The 23,170-nt window shown below is 44.3% G+C and overlaps 1 protein-coding gene across 2 annotated transcripts in view; it reads left to right on the top strand.

Annotated features, from left to right (window-relative positions):
• LOC124555703 (golgin-84-like) overlaps positions 1–23,170 on the top strand; it is a 102,586-nt gene that overhangs the window by 63,217 nt on the left and 16,199 nt on the right. For both annotated transcript variants that reach the window (XM_047129707.1, XM_047129708.1), the window contains exons 7-9: positions 1,507–1,766; positions 2,289–2,534; positions 2,689–2,764. In XM_047129707.1, the coding sequence (XP_046985663.1) occupies positions 1,507–1,766; positions 2,289–2,534; positions 2,689–2,764 (582 nt within the window). The remainder of the gene's footprint in view (positions 1–1,506; positions 1,767–2,288; positions 2,535–2,688; positions 2,765–23,170) is intronic.

Here is a 23,170-nt window from a genome sequence, read left to right on the forward strand (position 1 = left end):
GAAAATATTTTGCAGTTTTTTGCTCACATCATGTAATGTGGAGGAAAAAAATACAAAAACTAGCTGCCTCAGTCTGTGTCTGTGGCAAGGGAGGCTGAGGATGAGCTGCATGTTTTATACAGATGCTGCCAGGTAAATGATTTACCTTGCATGTTGACAACGAGACAGTACTCGGAGAAATCTAATTGGAGATGATAACGCAGAGAGTTGACTGAATAATGCAGCTAATGTCATAAGAGCTCTAATTAAGATAGTTTTGCCATTTTTATTTTGTGTCTTTTTGGGCATATTAGCATCAATCAACAGACTTTCTGTGCTGTTGCAAAACTGAGTTGAAGAATTCTGAGAGAGAATGACCCTTGCCACTTCACAAAAATTCAGTTGTCGGATATATTCACTCCCTCAGGAAGATATAAAGTCTACACTTTTAATATTTGCTTTCCTCTTATAGTGGCTCTGTTATTTGTCTAAGTCCTGTCACTTGCCCTGTTTTTATTCTTTGTCATAAATAATTCTATCTTTCTTATAACTCAACATTAGTATCAAGGTGCTACTACTATGTATGTTATTTCATGTGGCAGTTTAGTACCACCGGATTACCACTACTCATAAATTATGCTTACTCCATCACCATTTTAATTTCTGCAATCTACTAGATGACTACACGAGTGATGTGTCTGTTAAGATTAAAACTATGTGCCCGAGGTCGAGTCTCGGTCGGGCACACAGTTTTAATCTGCCAGGAAGTTTCATATCAGCGCACACTCCACTGCAGAGTGAAAATCTCATTCTGGAATGCGTCTGTTGGCTATATTTCCAGTGTTGTTTAACTTGGACTGAGAGCTGATTTTCTGGTAATAGATTCCAACCCATAATGTGTGTTACTGAAATGATTTAGTTACTGATTGTGTTCAGTTTTGTTCAACTTATTCTTTTATTGTATCTCATCTGTGTGAGACCTAGCTGGATTTTCACCTGGCATAGGCTGTTCCAAGTCTGCCCCATGGAGCATGAGCACAAGGGAGTGCCCACCATCTCGCTCGCCGGCAGGCGTTGCTGGTATAGGGTACGTGCCAGTTAACCCCATTGCATGCGTTCTGTGCACATGGCCTCTCCTGCTTTGGGTGTGAGACAAGGGCAGTACAGTCATGTACACTTAAGTTCAGCCCTCTGACTGCCCATACATCAGCTATTTGCCCATCCCTGCCTACAGACACCCATGTGCTGGCAGGCAGGCATGGGAACTGTAATAGATTAACCTAGCATGTTCTCAAAAGTACAACTGTGAGTAAGCATATGCTAAGTACAGCTTCAATCTCTTTTCTCGCTGTTGTGGGGGAACTGATTTCCAATACAATACTTACATTTAGTCCCTTGGCAGAACTCCATGATGAATAAAATATAAATTTTGCTGGTAATGTGTCTAATGACAACACGTGTTTATCAATTATGTAACTTTTAAAGAACTGTCAGCATTACTTTTATCGGCATCTGGTCAATTATTAGTTTCAGATATCAATTCAGGAGTCACTCCGACAGATGACACACACTATCTGGAACTGCAGGCTCTCCGACACGAACACGAAGTAGTGTGTGAAGAAGTTTTGCAATTGGAAGCACGCTTGCAAGGTATGAGAGAAGAATTATGTGAGGCAGAGCGGCGCTTGGCTACTGCTCGTGACACAGAACGTAGGCTCCAGGAAGCTCTAGAAAGTGAACGACGAGCTCGTCAAGCAGCTGAGGATGATTGTCGAGCACACATAGAGGTATGTTGGATTCGTAAATGTTACTTGGCTGACTGTTCAGAGTTTCCTTATTGACTCACAATTGAATTGTGAATATTAAATTCATATTGATGAATATTAGGTGAAGACAGTGAATATTAGGTGAAGACAGTAAAGCAGTAAGAGTTTCTCTTATGTCTCATCACTTTCAATAGGAATTAGAAAATTTGACTGTTAAAATATTCCCTTCTGTGCCTTGTAATTTATTTAGTTCATATTGCTTTGTGCCACTGTCATTTTCAGACCAACTCACTTGTTTAGCGAGTCTTAAATGACACTAAGAATATTTTAAATTGTGAAGCAATTTTAAAAATGTGGTATACATAACAATTTGCATGCAAATCTGACCATATTTATGTCAGGAAATATTTAAACTTAGGTAATCAAGTAAAAACATGTCCTTTTATCGTAATGTATTTTTAATTGTATCAAGTTGTTTGCATTACCAATTATTTTGTCAGATTAAGAGATATTGATTTGACTGTTTGAAAACTCCGTTTTTAGGAACTTCGAGCAGTAAGAGAGGATTTGTTTGTGCAGCAGAGCACATTAACTACTAAAGTCCGTGATCGTGAAATTGAACTCAATAAACTACGTAAACAACTGTCTCAAAGACCAGTTTTGCCTTCATCTAATGATATTGAATCTCGGTTGCATAGTCTTACTCATGCACTTGTTCAAAAACAGAGTGCAGTGGAAACTCTTACAGCAGAAAGAAATGCTGCACAGTTGCAGCTAGAGAAATTAGAGGTAAATATTTTATGTAAAAAAAATGTAGTACTGTAAACTGTGTTTTGGTGAAATTTTATTTGTTTGATTTGCAACATTGGGTAGTTCAGTAACAGTACTTATTGACTGACTTGTGAAGCTGTCATTTATGGTGGTTTCTTTCTTTCCTTTTCAGCACAAACATCAAGAGTTACTCACTCACATCCATCGTTCTCCGGCTGGCTTTGTCAATCTGAATGATACAGATGATGGTAAGATGAACTTACTTTTATTTTATTACATGATCTTTTCAATATTCAGTACTATTTTTTTCCACATTGAAGCTGTGTCATAGATTATAAACTGAAACTAAATGTTTGTTTCTGAGTGGACAAGGAATTTTAATAGAATATAGATGTCTAATGTTGTGTCTAGGCAAGACAGCCTAGACACAATGAGAGGAAGCCGAAAGGCACGCGCTTAAACTCACGCAGGCTGGCGTGAGGTCTGAAACAGGATACGTAATGAATGCTATAAAGAAAAGTACATAGCTTCTGGAATACTCAACTTTAATCCATAATTGGTGAACATTGGTCTTGTTGATACAGTATTATCATCTCAATATAACTTGGTGATGGCGCCTTGCTAGGTCGTAGCAATTGACTTAGCTGAAGGCTATGCTAACTATCGTCTCGGCAAATGAGAGCGTATTTGTCAGTGATCCATGGCTAGCAACGTCGGCTGTACAACTGGGCGAGTGCCAGGACGTCTCTCTAGACCTGCCGTGTGGTGGCACTCGATCTGCTATCACTGACAGTGGCGACACGCAGGTCCGACGTATACTACCGGACTGCGGCCAATTTAAAAGCTACCACCTAGCAAGTGTGGTGTCTGGCGGTGACACCACATTTAACACTTTGGCTGCCTTACTGTTAACAACCATTTCTTGGCAGTCTTACACAGATCTATTGCAGCTATCATATTATACAATAAGAACATTTCAGAGATGTAATTCATTGGCTGTTGTTTCAATTTAGCTTCTTGCTACTGCGTCCCTCTTGGCCAACCATCTGACATAGAGGGTGAGATGCAGGAAACAAAACAAAGAATCAAAATTTTGGAACAATATTCCATCCATGAAGTGAACTAGGTGTTGATGCTAGGTGTTTCTAGCAGCAAGTTTGGACAAAAAGCTTACTTCATTCCACTATATTTCAGTCTATAACAATTGAATGAGAGTAATCATAAAGTTTTAATAATAGCTTCAAAAATCAAGCTGTGACCATGAAATTTGCTGATGGTGTTAGCCCTTCTGTGTGCATTTTCACCCTTCTGTGTGACACATTTTTCCCAATGGTGGATGACTTGGTGACTACCTCGGCTGTAGAAGTCTGCGTTTTGGATGTTTAGAAAACATTCAACCCCAAAAATCACCTCTTCATTTTTATGGGTATGGCAATCGTGCAGTGGTTTTTCATCTGAGGAAAGAGGAAGAAGTCACTGGCTGCTATGTCAAGAAAATATGGGTGATCCAAATTTGACAGCCTGTAGAAGTAGTAATTGTGCCTTTGTGAGTGAACTGGGGCATTGTGTGAAGCAAAATCATCCCCTTCATACATTGCTTCATCTTGACAAGCCTCAGGAGATTTTGGTAGTGTGTTCCTGTTAGCTCCACTCCATGACAGTCTCAAAAACCACTCCTCACTACCTTGTCCATTGATGGTTGAGTCTTCACCTATTTTAGTGGTGGAGAAACTGTGTGGGGCCACTGCTTGCTTTGCTCCCTTATCTTGGGGTCATAGTGATACACTCAATACTCATCTGCCATGATTAAGTAGCTAAAGAAGTCATCAGGCTTGGCCTAACACAGCTGCAGCATTTCCTGGAAGCTTAGTTTTAGTGGACTCTTTGAATAAGTGAGAACAGTCACAGAAACTAGCAGGTGTTACCTTTGCCATCTTCAGAATGTTGTGCAAGATGTTGAAAACTAATCAGTGACTCATATTCACTTTTTTCCTGTATCGTCTATGTCGTGATTCCTTGTTCTTCACAGACAGTGAGTCTGCCACATTTTTCGTGCCACTGGAAATATCTGCTCCACTTAACTACTTAGTTATATGACAGTGCATTGTTGCCATACACTTTCATCCACTCTGCATGGATTGTTGCAGTGTTGTTTCCTTTGAAATGCAGAAAATGAATTGCCATCCAGTACTCAACTTTGCTCAGTGGGCTATAGTCAGGCAAATGCTGGGATGGTTCCTTTGAAAGGGCACGGCTGACTTCCTTCCCTAATCTGATAAGACCAGTGACCTTGCTGCTTGGTCCCCTCCCCCAAATCAACCAACCAATCAATGGGCTATATGATACAATACTGTGTCACAGGGCTTTCAGTGTGTTCCAGAATTGCATAGTTCTCTGGAAATTAGTGAAAAGGATTTTGGAAAAATCCGAGTTGTTCTGAGCAAATTTACTGATAGAAGTACATGAACCATACAGAGTTCTTCTATTGTCTCACAAGGGAAGCCAGAATGTCAGTACACAGAGACTTGGGGCCTGGATAACCTTGTATAGCGACAGATTGTGATGTGAAGATGCAATGATTCATGTAGATTTTTAGTTAAAAGTTAAAGAGCTTGCCAACAAAGTGGGCATCGTTATGCCTTGCAATCGAAACATTAAACAGTACATGCACTGCATTATTGAAATATTTGTTTGAATGGATAGAAAGAGAATTGCTTTGTCATTCATCAGGAGAGGTTTCAAAATGCAGGTAGTGATAAAGACTTCAGGAAAAGTGTTGTGACAAAAGATGAGATATGGCTCTACCAAAATAATCGTGCACTTTGTTGGATCACCACACCAGAGAAAGTGTACGAGAGCCACAATTTTTAGTTACATTGAAACCTCTCTACTTCATACTAATTGGGGTGAGTCCTAGTCCAAATCACTGGAACATCGAAGTATATAAATTTTTTGAGATTATTATCTGAAGTTATAATTTGGAATACAGTGTATGTATTGGTTAAATGAAAACTGAATTAACTGTAAGATCATGTTAAGTACTGTACAGTATACACTCCTGGAAATGGAAAAAAGAACACATTGACACCGGTGTGTCAGACCCACCATACTTGCTCCGGACACTGCGAGAGGGCTGTACAAGCAATGATCACACGCACGGCACAGCGGACACACCAGGAACCGCGGTGTTGGCTGTCGAATGGCGCTAGCTGCGCAGCATTTGTGCACCGCCGCTGTCAGTGTCAGCCAGTTTGCCGTGGCATACGGAGCTCCATCGCAGTCTTTAACACTGGTAGCATGCCGCGACAGCGTGGACGTGAACCGTATGTGCAGTTGACGGACTTTGAGCGAGGGCGTATAGTGGGCATGCGGGAGGCCGGGTGGACGTACCGCCGAATTGCTCAACACGTGAGCGTGAGGCTCACGTGGGCACGTGGGCACGTGGGGCACGTGGGGCGTGAGGTCTCCACAGTACATCGATGTTGTCGCCAGTGGTCGGCGGAAGGTGCACGTGCCCGTCGACCTGGGACCGGACCGCAGCGACGCACGGATGCACGCCAAGACCGTAGGATCCTACGCAGTGCCGTAGGGGACCGCACCGCCACTTCCCAGCAAATTAGGGACACTGTTGCTCCTGGGGTATCGGCGAGGACCATTCGCAACCGTCTCCATGAAGCTGGGCTACGGTCCCGCACACCGTTAGGCCGTCTTCCGCTCAAGCCCCAACGTCGTGCAGCCCGCCTCCAGTGGTGTCGCGACAGGCGTGAATGGAGGGACGAATGGAGACGTGTCGTCTTCAGCGATGAGAGTCGCTTCTGCCTTGGTGCCAATGATGGTCGTATGCGTGTTTGGCGCCGTGCAGGTGAGCGCCACAATCAGGACTGCATACGACCGAGGCACACAGGGCCAACACCCGGCATCATGGTGTGGGGAGCGATCTCCTACACTGGCCGTACACCACTGGTGATCGTCGAGGGGACACTGAATAGTGCACGGTACATCCAAACCGTCATCGAACCCATCGTTCTACCATTCCTAGACCGGCAAGGGAACTTGCTGTTCCAACAGGACAATGCATGTCCGCATGTATCCCGTGCCACCCAACGTGCTCTAGAAGGTGTAAGTCAACTACCCTGGCCAGCAAGATCTCCGGATCTGTCCCTCAATGAGCATGTTTGGGACTGGATGAAGCGTCGTCTCACGCGGTCTGCACGTCCAGCACGAACGCTGGTCCAACTGAGGCGCCAGGTGGAAATGGCATGGCAAGCCGTTCCACAGGACTACATCCAGCATCTCTACGATCGTCTCCATGGGAGAATAGCAGCCTGCATTGCTGCGAAAGGTGGATATACACTGTACTAGTGCCGACATTGTGCATGCTCTGTTGCCTGTGTCTATGTGCCTGTGGTTCTGTCAGTGTGATCATGTGATGTATCTGACCCCAGGAATGTGTCAATAAAGTTTCCCCTTCCTGGGACAATGAATTCACGGTGTTCTTATTTCAATTTCCAGGAGTGTATATAAATATAAAATCAACTAATGTGATGATATCACAATAATGAAGAATAGGATTAAACAAATTAAAGCTAAAATATATATTCAAAGGATACATTAAACAAGCTTGTTATGTACACTACTGCATGTATATATTACTGTATACTTTCAAAAATGAAAGTCTGCGCTCTGCTGGAAATTGATACACTACATTCACTGTAAAGTTGCCCCCCCCCCCCCCCCCCCTCCCAAGGGGCTCGCCACTCTTTGGTGGGTTCGTGCTTGGCTACAACGGTGCCCCAGCCTTTGCAGCATTTTTTCCCTTCCGTGCTGCATGTCTATCCTCTTGCTATTCTTTTTCGTTGGAGAACATGTCTGGGGTATTATTGGGAATGTTATGCATTCTGTCGCTGATGTAAGAATGGTCTCACGTTTTTTTTTTTGCTCCCTTTTCCTTTCTTTGTTTCCCTTTTCCTCTCGTTCCTCCACTTCAGCATTTGAGGATCCTCTTTTTTTTCTTCTTCCTCCCTGTGCACTCCTGAAGGCCTGCCCACGTGTCTGATGCGTAACAGGTGACTGGGTAACCACTTAATTCCCAGCTCTGGCTCGACAGGTAGTGTTTGTGCATATCCCAGTACAGGCCAGGCCCAGGGAGGGGTCATTGTCTGAGCTGTAACCTTCCCCAAAATTGCCGATTGATCCCTCTGTCAGGTGTTCGGGAAGCGGGCCCGAGGTGTGAACAATCAACTAAGGCGGGTGCACCCCCTTGTGAAGGGGGCCCCCAGGTGGAAGGTGTGCGCCATCAGAGACGCTGGCAGTCATGGGGGATTTCCTTGCGATGAGTGAATCATCTTCCCACTCAACATCGACAAAACGTAAATGTAACGAGGCTAATGATTCAAAGACCCTTCCTGCTGCACCACAGTTCCTTGTGGTCTCACATACTAAAGATGGTCAGTCCTTCGCCACAGTGAATCTGTTTATTATTCAGGAAGGTGTACACGCAATTGCTGGCCCTGTGAAATCCTGCTCTCGTGTATGGAATGGCACTTTGCTTTTGGAGGCCATTTCTGATTTTCAAGCACAGCAACTGCTTGCTGTCTCGCTGCTCCTCTGTCGCCCTGTTCGTGTCGAGGCCCATAGAACTTTGAATTCTTCCCGTAGTGTAATTTACACCAGGCTGCTCGACTGTCTAACCAAGGCTGAAATCCATTCTTACCTCTCTGATCAGGGTGTCATTGCTGTCCATCGTGTAATGAAAAAGATAGATTCCTTCTTAGTGTCCACCCGCACTCTCTTTCTCACGTTTGATTGAGTGGTGCTTCTGTCCAAGCTGAAAGCAGGCTATGAAATTATCACCGTCTGGCCGCACGTTCCGAACCCGAAGCGCTGCTGCCAGTGTCATCGTTTCAACCACACTAGAATGTATTGTCGACACCCAGCCAAATGTGTCATTTGTGGTAGGGATGCACACAAGGACGTGTGTCCTTCTCCTTCTCCCTGTTGCATCAACTGCAATGGTGGCTATGCCGCCGCCTCTCAGAATTATCCAGTGTATATTGATGAGCAGGCTGTTCAAGAGATCTGGGTAAAGGGGAAGGTACCATATCCAGTCGCTTGCAAGTTACTGGCTAGTTGCAAACCCTGTGTTCTCCCATCTGGTGCCTATGGTTCTGTTCTTGTTACCCCTTGCTCCATGAAGGACATGGCCACACAGACATGCGACATCCAATTCAGCTCCGAGATTGTGAAATCGCCCTGTGTCAAGATAGCATCGCAGCTGTGCAACGAGCCTTCGAGCTCTCGCTTCAAGGGGCGAAGCCACCAGCTACACAACCAGGAGGCCGTAAAGGACAGGAGTACTCCAGTGAAGACATCCTCCATCCCTCCAGCCATACAACACTTGAGTCTTCATCTAACTGTAAAGGCTTGAAGAAGTCTACCAAAGGCAAACGGTCTTCTCCTTCGCCACCTCAAAAGTCTTCTTCGATGGTGTCGCCATGTGATACCTTAGCCCGGCCAGCCTCCATGTCGCCAGTGCACACCAACAACTGTTTTTCAGCATTCGACTCTGCAGAATGATCACACAAGCAAGCTGATGCTTCTGTGGACCCCATGGAGCAAGATCCTCATGCTTCTGTGTCCTGTAGTAGCGCATCTTCCCCAGCTGTCACTCGACAGATGCCGAGGTGACACCCTTACGTCTCTTCCTCATCGTGGCTCGGGCTGACATGATGCACCTGATTGTTCAGCTTCCCCCGCCGTTTTTATTGTTTGGCGACTTCAATGCCCATCATCCCCTTTGGGGCTCTCCTGCATCCTGTCAAAGAGGCTCACTCTTGGCGGATGTCTTCAACCATCTCCATCTTGTCTGCCTCAATACCGGCGCCCCGACTTTCCTCTCGGACTCTACTCATACCTTCTCCCACTTGGACCTCTCGATCTGTTCTGCCACTCTTGCCCGTCGGTTCGAGTGGTATGTCCTTTCTGACACCTATTCGAGCGACCACTTCCCCTGTGTCGTTCGTCTCCTGCACCACACCCCATCCCCACGTCCTTCGAGCTGGAACATACCGAAAGCTGACTGGGGACTTTACTCCTCCCTGGCGAACTTTCCGGACCACGATTTTCCCAGTTGTGACAGTCAGGTCGAATACCTCACGGCTGTTATCATCAATGCTGCCGAACGTTCCATTCCTCGTACTACCTCTTCTTCACGTCGCGTTTCCGTCCCCTGGTGGAACGAGGCTTGTAGGGACGCTATCCGTGCTCGACGACGTGCTTTACGCACCTTTCGCCGCCATCCTACGTTGGCGAATTGTATTGAATACAAAAGACTCCGAGCGCAATGCCGTAGAGTCATCAAAGAATGCAAAAAAGCTTGTTGGGCCTCTTTCACCAGCTCCTTTAACAGTTTTACTCCCTCTTCCGTCGTTTGGGGTGGCCTGCGCCGGCTGTCGGGCATTAAGGCCCACTCCTCGGTACCTGGCCTGACCTCAGGTAATGAGGTCCTTGTTGATCCTGTGGCTGTCTCCAACGCCTTTGGCCGCTTTTTCGCGGAGGTTTCAAGCTCCGCCCATTTCCACCCTGCCTTCCTTCCCAGGAAAGAGGCAGAAGAGGCTCGGTGACCTTCCTTCCACTCGCTGAATCTGGAAACTTATAATGCCCCCTTTACTATGCGGGAACTCGAACGTGCGCTTGCACTATCCCGGTCCTCTGCTCCGGGGCCAGATGCCATTCACGTTCAGATGCTGGCACACCTTTCTCCGGTGGGCAAAAGCTTCCTTCTTCGTACCTACAATCGCGTCTGGACCGAAGGTCAGGTCCCCATGTGTTGGCGTGATGCCGTCGTTGTTCCTATACCCAAACCCGGGAAGGATAGACACCTTCCTTCTAGTTACCGCCCCATTTCTCTTACAAGCTGTGTCTGTAAGGTGATGGAGCGCATGGTTAATGCTCGGTTAGTCTGGATTCTGGAATCTCGACGGCTACTTACTAATGTCCAATGCGGCTTTCGTCACCGCCGCTCCGCTGTTGACCACCTTGTGACCTTGTCGACATTCATCATGAACAACTTTTTGCGAAGGCGCCAAACGGTAGCCATGTTCTTCGACTTGGAGAAGGCTTATGATACCTGTTGGAGAGGAGGTATCCTCCGCACTATGCACGGGTGGGGCCTACGCGGTCGCCTGCCCCTTTTTATTGATTCCTTTTTAACGGATCGAAAGTTTAGGGTACGTGTGGGTTCCGTATTGTCCGACGTCTTCCTCCAGAAGAACGGAGTGCCTCAGGGCTCCGTCTTGAGCGTAGCCCTTTTTGCCATCGCGATCAATCCAATTATGGATTGCATTCCACCTAATGTCTCAGGCTCTCTCTTTGTCGATGACTTCGCGATCTACTGCAGTGCCCAGAGAACATGCCTCCTGGAGCGCTGCCTTCAGCGTTGTCTAGACAGCCTCTACTCATGGAGCGTGGCAAATGGCTTCCGGTTCTCTGAAGAGAAGACGGTTTGTATCAACTTTTGGCGATATAAAGCGTTCCTTCCGCCATCGTTACATCTCAGTCCCGTTGTTCTCCCATTCGTGGAAACAACTAAGTTTCTAGGGCTCACGTTGGACAGGAAACTGTGTTGGTCTCCACATGTCTCTTATTTGGCGGCTCGTTCTACACGTTCCCTTAATGTCCTCAGAGTTCTTAGCAGTTCGTCTTGGGGAGCGGATCGCACTGTCCTGCTTCGCTTGTATCGGTCCATAGTCCGATCGAAGCTGGATTATGGGAGCTTCGTCTACTCGTCCGCTCGGCCATCTCTCTTACGCCGGCTCAACTCCATCCACCATCGGGGGATACGTCTTGCGACTGGAGCCTTCTACACTAGTTCTGTCGAGAGTCTTTATGCTGAAGCTGCCGAGTTACCATTGACCTACCGGCGCGACGTACTGCTGTGTCGGTATGCCTGCCGGTTGTTGTCTATGCCCGACCACCCCGCTTACCAGTCCTTCTTCGCTGATTCTCTCGACTGTCAGTACGGGTTGTATGTCTCTGCCCTGCTGCCCCCCGGAGTCCGCCTCCGTCGCCTGCTTCGACAATTGGATTTTGCCCTCCCTACCACCTTCAGAGAGGGTGAGAGCCCGACACCACCTTGGCTCCAGGCTCCGGTTCGTATTTATCTTGACCTCAGCTCACTCCCGAAGGAGGGTACTCCGGCTGCAGTGTATTGCTCACGGTTTGTCGAACTTCGTGCTCGACTTGCTGGTCACACCTTTATTTACACCGATGGCTCCAAAACTGACAATGGTGTCGGCTGTGCCTTTGTCGTCGGGGCCGCCACCTTTAAATACCGGCTCCTCGACCAATGTTCGAGCTTTACGGCCGAGCTTTTTGCTCTCCATCAGGCCGTTCAGTATGCCCGCCGCCACCGCCATTCATCGTACGTACTCTGCTCTGACTCACTCAGTGCTGTTCAGAGCCTTGGAGCTCCCTATCCGGTCCATCCCTTGATTCAGCGGATACAGCAGTCCCTCCATTCTTTCGCTGCTAATGGTTCTCCTGTCAGCTTTCTGTGGGTTCCCGGACATGTAGGAGTGCCTAAGAATGAGGCTGCGGATGCTGCAGCCAAGGCTGCAGTCCTCCTGCCTCGGCCAGCCTCCCATTGTGTCCCGTCATCTGACGTTCGTGGGGATGTGTGTAAGAGGCTTGTGTCGTTGTGGTGGGATGCTTGGTCATCCCTCCAAGGAAACAAGCTCCGGGCAGTCAAACCGCTCCCAACTGCTTGGACGACCTCCTCCCGACCATCTCGGCGAGAGGAGGTCCTTCTGACCAGGTTGCGGATTGGGCATTGCCGGTTTAGCCACCGCTACCTGCTCTCCGGTGACCCAGCCCCGCAGTGCCCTTGTGGTCAGGCATTAACAGTGTGCCATGTTTTATTGTCGTGTCCCCGTTTTATTCAATTTTGTGTTGTCCTGTCCCTGCCATCTACTTTATCAGATGTTTTAGCTGATGACGCTCGAGCAGCTGCTCATATTCTGCGTTTTATAACTTTAACTGGCTTGTCCAAAGACATTTAACCTTTTTCTTTATTTTATCTGCATCCTTGTCAGGTCCTTCTGGTGTCCCCCCCTTCCCCTTGAGTTTTACTAGAATCCATGTGCTCTAACAACAGTGACTGGGCGCTAATGACCTCAGCAGTTGAGCGCCCTTAAACCCCACAAAAAAAAAAAAAAAAAAAAAAAAAAAAAAAATCATCGTGGCTCTCCTCCAATGGAATGTTCATGGCTTTCGGTCCCACAAAGGGGATTTACGGTGCTTTTAGTGTTGCAGCAACCCCTTGTACTCTGCCTTCAGGAAACGAAATTGCGCCCTCACGACCACTTTGAGCTTTCACATTTATTACCGATTCATTTTGACATTCCCCATGAGGTCGGCAGTCCATTTCATGGGGGCGTCATGCTGCTTATACGGGATGACATTCATAGTCAACCCATCTCCGTAACTACCAGTCTTCAAGCTGTTGCAGTTCGCCTTTTCCTTCCCCACCTGACTTTTTCCCTCTGTACTATGTATGTCCCTCCATCATTTGATGTCACCAGGGCAGACTTCCTTCAGCTTATTGGGCAGGTCCCTCCCCCATTTTTGCTTCTCAGTGACTTTAGTGCACATCATCCCCTTTGGGGTTCTTCCAGGACCTGTCAGAGGTGTCCTCTTGGCTGACCTTCTTAACCAACTTTACCTCTTCTGCCCTAACACTGGAGCACCCACTTTCCTTTCCGACTCCTTGCACATTTATTCCCATTTGGACCTCTCCTTGTGCACTGCCTAGCTTGCCCCCCATCTTGAGTGGTCCGTTCTTTCTGACACTTACTCGAGCGACCATTTCCCATGTGCTATCTGCCTAAATGGCAGCTTCCTAAGGCTGACTGGCAGCTTTATTCCTCCGTGGCGGCCTTCGAAGAACAAGATTTCCCCAGTTGTGATAACCAGGTCGAATATTTCACAAACATTATCCTTACTGTTGCAGAATGTTCCATCCCCCACAGTTCTTCTTTACCATGTCATGTCCGAGTCCCTTGGTGGACTGAGTCACAGCTGCGACACAATTTGCGCATGGAGACGTGCTCTCAAAGAGCTAGCTGGATTTCATTCACTAGTTCTTTTAACAGTTCCACACCTTCCTCTGTTATGTTGGCCAACCTCTGACAGCTCCCTGGCACCAAGATCCAATTTCCGGCCTGACAGTAGCTGATCATGTCATTGTGGACCCTGTAGCTATCTCCAACACATTGGGCTGCCATTTTGCAGAAGTTTCAAGCTTTTCCCAGTATCGCCTTGCCTTTCTTCATCGGAACCGTGCGGAGGAGACTCGGGTGATACCGTTTTTGAATCGTGTGTGCTACAATGCCCACCTTTACTATGAAGGAGCTAGATAATACTCTCAGTTCATCCCGATCCTCTGCCCAGGGCCAGAGGCCATCCTCTCTCTTGCGGGCAAGAACTTTCTGCTTAACATGTACACCTGCATCTGGGCAGAGGGCACATATCCTGGATGCTGGCATGAAGCCACTGCCATACCCATACCTAAGCCCAGTAAGGACAAAAACCTTTCTTCTAGCTACTGCCCCATCTCTCTTACCAGCAGTGTTTGCAAGGTGATGTAACATATAATTCATGCCGGGCTGGTGTGGTGGCTCGAGTCCCGCCATTTACTAACAGATGCACAGTGTAGATTTTGAGCGGGGCGTTGTGCAGTTGACCATCTTGTTACTTTCTCCACCCATGTCGTGAATGGTTTTCTGCGGAAATCCCAGACTGTGGCCATGTTCTTTGATTTGGAGAAGCCCTACAACACCAGCTGGAAAACTGGTATCCTCTGTACTCTTTACACATGGGGCTTCCATTGGTGCCTGCCCTGTTTTCTTTGGGCATTTTTACAAAACCGAGTTTTCAAGGTGCATGTGGGTTCTGCCTTGTCAGACACCTTTACCCAGGAAAATGGTGTGCCTCAGGGTTCCGTCCTGAGCGCCATCCTCTTTGCTATTGCCATTAACCCTATAATGGCCTGTCACCCACCATGGATCTCTGGCTTCCTTTTTGTCAATGATTTTACCATATAATGCAGTCCTTCATCGACCTGTCTCAATGAGTGGCATCTTCACCACTGTCTTGATTGTCTTCACTCCTGGAGCATTGGCAGTGGCTTTCGCTTTTCCACTGACAAAACCGTCTGTATGAATTTCTGGCGGTGCAAATGGTTTCTCCCACCATCTCTACATCTTGGGCCTGTTGCCCTTCTGTTCATTGAAACTACGAAATTCCTAGGGCTCATGCTTGATAGGAAACACTCTTGGTCCTCCCATGTATCTTACCTGGCAGCCCACTGTACGCGGTCCCTCAATGTTGTACATGTCCTCAATGGTACTTTCTGGGGTGCTGATCGAACCACACTCCTCCGTTTGTACTGGTCCGTTGCCCATTGGATACTCGACTATGGGTGCTTTGTTTATGCACCTGCATGCCCTTCCCTCTTACACCGTCTCAACACTGTCCACTATCATGGCATTCTTTCAGCCAAGGGCGCCTTTTACACCTGCCCGGTTGGGAGCCTGTATGCTGAAACCGCCAAACTACCACGTCGTACTCCCATGACTTTCTCCTCAGGAGGGATGCATGCCACTTGTCTGCCGTGCATGGCCACCCCTCCTATGCCTCCTAGCAGGGATGCATGCCACTTGTCTGCCGTGCATGGCCATCCCTCCTATGCCTCCTCGTTTGATGACTCCTTTGATTTTTCAGTATGGTGCTCTTCCCTCTTGTCTGTTACCCCCTGGAGTCCACTTTCGTCACTTGCTACGGCTGCTAAACTTCACACTACCTGCAACTTTCCTGGTGATTGTGAACCCTTCACCACCTTGGCTTCGTGAAGCAGCCCATGTTAACCTTGGCCTTCATTCGCTTCCTAAGGATACTACTCCAGTCTCGTCTGTCACCTTCAGTTTCACGAGCTTTGCATGGAACTTTGCGATAGTACCTTTGTATACGCAGATGGCTCTCGGACTGACCATGGGGTCGGGTGTGCCTTCATCATTGGCACCCATGTCCTTCGATATCAGCTTCCGGCACACTCCTTAGTATTTGCAGCCAAGCTCATTGCCTTGTATCAGGCCACAGAGTACATCGGCAACACAGCTTTTTCAATTGTGTTCTCTGCTCAGACTCACTCTGTGCCCTTCAAAGTCTGTGTGTGTTGTTCACTATCCATCCCTTAGTGCAGCAGTTCCAGGAAAACTGTCACTTGCTCACTCTTGGTGGATCTTGTGTCATGTTTCTGTGAGTTGGTTCCTGGTCATGTCAATCTGCCAGGAAGCGAGGCTGCTGATGCTGCTGCCAAGGCTGCCGTCCTCGTACCTCAGCCTGCAAGTACCTATATCCCTCCGATGATCTCTGCCGTTTGTCAGGAGGTGGTGTCCCTTTGGTATTGCCAATGGTCCTCCTGTCACGGGAATAAGCTTCGACTTATTAAGCCTCTCCCAGCGCCTTGGACGACCTCCTCTTGGCCCTCCTGCCGGGAGGAGATTATTTTAACTTGGCTGAACATTGGGCACTGCCTTTTTAACTGTTGTCATTTGCTAAGTGGTGCTACCCCACCACTTTGTACGCATTGCACCCAAATATTAACTGTCTGCCACTTCGTGATGGAATGCCCTGTTTTAGCCATTTATGTTCCAGCTTGGGGCTTGCCGTCTGATTTATCAGCCGTGTTAGTGAATGACATGCAGGCTGTCAATGCATTTTACTTTTTATCCGCCGAAGCAATATGGCGAAGGCCATTTAATTTTTAGTTTTGGACCACCGTTTCTATATGGTACCTTTTTTAGCCCTTTTTCCATGTGCCTGTTTTTAGCTGTCTTCTATTCTGTCAGTTGGGACTGACGTATAGTCATTTAACTCCTCTCTGTGTTCGTGTTCTATAGTTTTGACTTGGGTGCATATGACCCCAGTTGTTTTTTGCACCCTAAAGCAAAACGAAATAAACAAACTGTAAAGTGACATGTACTTTACCTGTTAATTGCTTCTGTCATCTAGATCTACAAAATGATCCACGGCAGCCAAGGACACCCTTGTACCTGATGTTGATGCAATGGCAATATTTTCATCCCAAAATATATGTTGATAACTGCTTAAAGAAGGAACTTATTTTCGGTCAACACCCTTGTGTGCACTATTCTTTTAGTACTTGTTGTGACATCTCTTTTAGTGTAAAATAGTACTCTCAGTTATCTGGTTTAATGTCAGTGAAGTTGATTAGTGTGTCCCAAGTTTCCCCTTACATTTTACAGTTTATTCATTTGTCTGTTACTTGTACATTCACACTTATCACTGACTCCCTCTTCAGTGGAAACCCCGTGTGCTTGGCCCAGTCAGGATTTGATTGCCAAAATCTTCATCTTTATCCAGCTTGTCACAAACTTCCTCCGTGATTGTAGCTCCGAATGCATCCTACAAATCTGAATTTACTTTTCATTCAAAACCAAACTCTGTTCTTTGTTACATAAAAGATTATTCCAGTCATTTTGAAAAGTGATAGTTTTAACTTCATTCAAGTTGCTGACATTTTATCTTCTAAACTTAACAATTTTCTGTTTTCTCCTAACACTTGCCTTAGTTACTGTTTTGTACTGTACAACACTTTAATATACTTCTAAGTGGTCATGGAAATGGAATTTAACATTACTCATCGTGTGGTTTTCAGCAAGTGAACTTGGAAGGCTTTGACTTGGTTCCGTGCTCATGAACAAAATGATAAATTTGTTACTCAGTATTGACCACAAGTGAAGGAAGTGCTAAACGAGGGGATGCTTTCAAAATTTTACAATAACTGAGTATGGTGCAAATGTCTTTCAGTACCATAAGGCAGTGTTTCTATCTTCATGACAAAAGACCAGTTTGAATTACTGCAAATTCAAAATTAATGAAGTCCAAATTTGTGAGTTTACTTTATTACAAGAATACTGAAAAATGTGTAAGTACAAATAATGTTATTGCACTCAAAATATTTGCTTTAAAAATTTATTCATTTTTTGCATGAATCCAAACCAATTCTGGCAATATTTTTCCCATTGATATTTTTACCTGATAGAACATGGTCCTCTAAGGATCCAACAGATTCTTAATGTGATGAAAATTACTCTCTAAAAATTTTTTGTTTGGCATAAGGAGGAAAAATAGTTGTTAGGCAATAAATCACAAAAATACAGAAAATGAGACATTAATTCAGTTTTTTATATCCATCACACAATCAATAGTTTGATGTGTTGTTTGTCAGCTGGCATTGTCATGCTGAATAATGTCACAACATTTTTGTTTGTTTTCCTGATTTTGTCGATGACTTGTGGTAAACAAAATGTCGTACACCATTCAACATCAGCTGTTCTTCAATCGTGATTACTTGTCCAGTGTAACCAAAGAAACAAGCTATCATTTTATTTGCAAACAAATGACATTTGTCAGTTTTGGTTCATCTTGGAACTCCCAAACAGTGAACTTCTGCTTAGTTTCTGGCTTGTACGAATATGTCCAAGTTTAATCTCTGTTATGAAGTTATATACGGATTTTGTTCTTTGGGAATAAAATTTTTTGAGCATTTCTTTCCACCAGATGATATGAGTTTGTTTTTGAGGTTTGGTGAAATTGTGCAGAGTCCAGATTTTTTTCGCAGCTAAAAGTTTGTGCAAAATAAAGTTACTACAGTTTTAAATATTTCAGTATGATTAAAAATGCTTCTATCTTGTATTTTCTGAAAGTGAATGAGTACCAAAAGTTGTAAGAAGTGAATAGATACAGCGTTTAGAGTTAGGCCTTTATGAAAACTGTAAAAAAAAGTCTTCCAACAAAAACATTCATATAAAATTTCCATTTTTTCACTACACTGTTTCTTTAAAGGTTTACAGCAAAAAAGCTGCTCAACCAGTTTCTAAGCTGCACTTTCTTAATCATAACAAATGGCATATTTTAAAACAATAATAATGCCACATCTCATTGTGCCCTTTAGTGATCATCTGTGAAAATATGAAAGGCCACCCTCATGTGAGTTATGGTAGTTATGTTCGTTGAACAGAAAGGCTATATATATATATATATATATATATATATATATATATATATATATATATATATATATATATATATATATATATATACACCACAGGTTCATACACTGAGGCCATGTTGTAAACAAAAACTAACAGCAATGGGATTTGACACTCCTGTGAGAAGTTGTGTACAGGGAGAGCCCCAAATATTGGGAAAGCCAGTTGTATGCAAGGTGCCGTGATAATGCATGTCCCTAGATAGCAAGTATATCGGTGGGGTGGCCATGCGCTGCAACTGGCTCATCTGACATAACATTGGACAACTTTTGTGCCTCACCCACTCTATTTTCCTAACTAGCTTTCAGAGACTTCTTCCTGTTTCATAAACTTAAAACCATGCTACAGGAACACAATTTCCTAATTGTATACAAGATCCAAAAATACTTAATGAGATAACTTCAAATCATCCTATTAATCTTGAGCAGGGTTAAGCAGTAATCAGCATCTGTAGTACTTAGTTTTTACATAATATTAATTTAGTTTTTATTACAAATTTATGTCTGAAAGTGCAAACAGTAAGAGTTTCTTTTCATCTGTGTTTAGTAGCAATTTTATTTTATTTACTTGTTTGTGTGTTCAATATTAGTAGTCCACAATAATTCACCCATCTGTAGACGTATTTATCGTGCCTCATTTCTTCTAGCTGTCAAGTCATGTAGCTCTGTAGGTCTTTTCAATTATTTCACATGCTTAATTAATTCTGTATAATGGTGCATGATGCTGAGGGACTCTGTCTGTTGTGTGTGGGTCCTAGAGGAATTAGTCACAGTCTACTAAGTTAGGAACTGTGGTGGCCGAAGTCAGCAGTCTTTGGTTACTGCAGTGAGCTGTGGCCATGAGGGGCGGGGGGCCTCTGGGGTAAAGGATGTGGCATCTGTTGTTCAATCAGTGTTGCCTGGAATCGCTGATATTCTGATGATTTTGCACCTTACGATTCACTTGGTGTAGTCAGTTCATCCTCACTTGAGCCTGAATGACAAATAGTGATGAGGTTGTGGTCTCCAGGTGGAGCATGAAAAATGCAAGACCAGTTCATGGCACTGCATTGTTGCAGGCTTCTGTACATTTGGTTAGCTTCATGTGCAAGGGGTGGAGGTAGGGTCAAGGGAAGGTTGAAGAGATTAATTGGATAAGTTTGCAGGAGAGGAAAGCAGAAGGTTTGATACTTTTTAAGGTAATGGTGGATAGTCAGTTATTGTGATTTTTAGTGAGTATGGTGGATGAGTTTTATCAATGGAACAATTTGGGGGCCAGGTTAAGGAGAGAGAATATAAATTAGAAATTAAATGCAGATGGACTATAACAGCACTGTTATAGGTTCTATTTTCCCTGACTTGAAACATGGCAGTTATTTCACTGTACATGGGACTAATAATATTATGTTGTTAGTTTATGCTTAAAATTATTTTTGAGAAATGTTCTTATAGATGATAATGTCTACCAATTTGATTATGTCATCTGGTGTCAGAAAACTCTTTAAGATATTGAGCACTTGTGAGAGCATTCATCACACTGTTTGTGCTATTATTGATCCCTGCAACAATGACTCATTATTACTTAAGTGTCTTTGGGTAAATTTGTGTTATACTTCTCCATTTCACCCTTCTCTTGAAACTGTAATGTGATACTGTCTGTGATAGTCTTTGTCTTCAGTGCCATCCCACTAGTGCACATTTGCTGAACCATGACTCACTACTGCTCTAGTAGCAGTTAGTTTGCTTGTACCAAATATGTAATGTTTCTGTGTCATAACTTCATTTTCAGACTTGTCATCCGATATCTGTGATATTTCTTTGGCTACTATATGGCTGAAGTTTGTTGTAAGCCTGCATAGTCTCCAATTAGTGTTGAGGGGTGACAGAAACTTCAGATCATATCTTGACACTTTCTTCAGGGGAAGCTATCAGTATACTGCTGTGTTTAAGGAGATTGTCTTCCAGTTTTCGTATCATTTTCCGTATAGCCATCAAACATGAAACTAAAATACCATAATACTTTTTTTTCCGTGGGAGTAATCCACAGATTCAGCAGTAGAACCTGAAAATGTTATAAACTGTTTTATGTCCTCAAACTCGGTGTCTTGTATTAAAATTTTAAAATTGAGAACTCTGTGTAACTGCATAGATCAGTTAAATATGTTTCAAAGCTCCAACCAGGTAGCCATGTGTTTTAAAGTGTTGCTTCCAGGACAGGGGGCTCACCAGCCCTGGATCGAATCCGCCCAGTGGATTAACAATAAGGGCCAGCATGCTGGGTGTGAGCCAACCAGGATGTGGTTTTTAGGTGGTTTTCAACATTCTACTAGGTGAATACTGGGCTGGTACCGAAGTCCTGTCTCAGTTACACAATTCACAGACATTTAGAAAACTTTCGTTGTCTTTCACATGAATAACACTACACCCCCGACAGGTGGGGTACACACATTCCATCCTGGAGGGAGGGGGGAGGGGAGGGGGAGGGAGGAGACACCCTGATGCAACCAGAAGGGCATCCAGTCACCCTTTAAATTAACCATCCAAAATCTGTTAATAACCAAGCTGACACTGCGCCAATGCGGGAGAGAGGCACAACAAAAATAAGAAATAAATTTGTTCCATTACACCATACAAACTTCTCCTTCTTGTGACTCCAGGTCCTCTCGAATTTTGCCCTTAAACGTGTTCAATATATAGGGTGTAGAAAAACTTCCACTACCAGTGACTGCAAAAGATTACGTATTTGTCACATGACCGGTTTTGGGCTTATGCCCATCCTCAGGTGTTCATACATTCACATACATGTCTATATTGCTGGAGATTACTGTCTAAATAGAAAGCAAATTATTTGCTTCTGCCTAAACAGATATAAGTGGGACAATTGTAAATCGCAAGGCCGCATTTGTAGAAAATATATCAGTACTTACATAAAGATGAAGCATCCTTATTATAATCATGCTGTGGTGGGAGTTTTTCCACTCAGTTGCACATTGGTTATCATTTTCACCCATCTACAGCTCGTGGTCTAGTACCTAGCACTACTGCCCCTGGATCATAGGGTCCCGGGTCCGATTCCCAGGTGGGATGGGGTTTTCTCTGCTCGGGGACTGGGTGTTTGTGTTGTCCTTATCATTTCATCATCATTTGTGATAGTGGCTAGATTGTACTGAGTAAAAAATTGAGTCTGAAAAAATTGGGACTTCATATGGGTGCTGATGATGGCGCAGTTGAGCACCCCACAAACCAATCATTGTCATGATCATCATTATTTTCATGTTCCCCCCCTTGTTTTTAGCTGCATATTTCAGTACTGTGTCGTGCACTTGTGATATACACTGTGTTTGCATACAGATATGTAGGCTATGATCAAATAATTTAAACATAGGAGCTGCAAAGATGTTTCTCATACAGAAACAGGTAGGTTACGGTCAGAGAACTTAGCCACAGGAAGTGCAAGGATGTTGTACACATACAAACTTAAAAAGCTGTTACAAATTGCGAAATTTTTTTGATCCACAGTATGAAATTTTTTATTCTTATTTTTGTTGGAGAACTTAGACCTAGGAAGTACAATGATGCTGTACATATGAAATTACTGAAAGCTATTACAAATTACAAAAATGACAGAATTGTTTTAAGCCCCACTGTTCTCAGAGAACTTAGATCTAAGAAGTACAATGATGTTACACTCATGACATTTTCAAAGCTATTACAAATTATGAAAATGACTGTTAAAGCATGTGTTTACAATATGACTTCTAGAAATTACGATATGGCACTTTAACTGTTGTATGATTGCTACATTGGAGTTCCATAGCATGTTACTTTGTTATTAGATATCAGAGGATAATGAGTTTTTGTTTTTGAATATTTCATGAAATATATGGAGATAAGATTTGTTTGCAAGCTCCACATGTTCGCTGAGAATAAGGTGTGGTGAGTTAGAGCTATGGATGTAAATTTCTAGCTCTTCGAGCAAATCCATTTTCTTTCCTTTGTTGACAATGTGTTGTATTTGTAGGTTGTCTGTGATGGCTGTGGCTGAGTGACAATGGTCTTTTAGATGCACTGCAAAGGTGGATTTGTCAAAGTTATTTAGCCGGAAGGCATCCATATGCTTAGGGCATCTTGTAGCGAAACTCCTTCCAGTTTGGCCTATGTAGAGCTGTGGGCAACTGTCATGTAAAAGTTTATAAATACCTGATTTGTGGTGGCATTGGTTATTTGTCTTATTGTTGTGGATGATGTGCTGTTGTAGCTTGTTGTTGGTGCTAAAAGAAATTTGAATAGCAGTTTTCCGAAAGAGGTTAGCGATTTGGTATGAAATTTCACCCATAAATGGTATGCGAGCGAATATGTTTTTTCCTTCTAACAAATCTGATTTAGGAGGAGTGCATTGTGTCTTTTTTTATTTTGTTGTTAAGTTTATCAATTACATCTGGGTTGTCTCCATTTCTACGTGCAATTTCTTTGATAATATTAATTTCTTTTTGTTTGTCATGTCGGCTGAGTGGGATTTTATGTGTACGGTTAAGTGTAGATC

The sequence above is a fragment of the Schistocerca americana genome, chromosome X (assembly GCF_021461395.2).
Source record: "Schistocerca americana isolate TAMUIC-IGC-003095 chromosome X, iqSchAmer2.1, whole genome shotgun sequence".
NCBI classification, from domain to species: domain Eukaryota; kingdom Metazoa; phylum Arthropoda; class Insecta; order Orthoptera; family Acrididae; genus Schistocerca; species Schistocerca americana.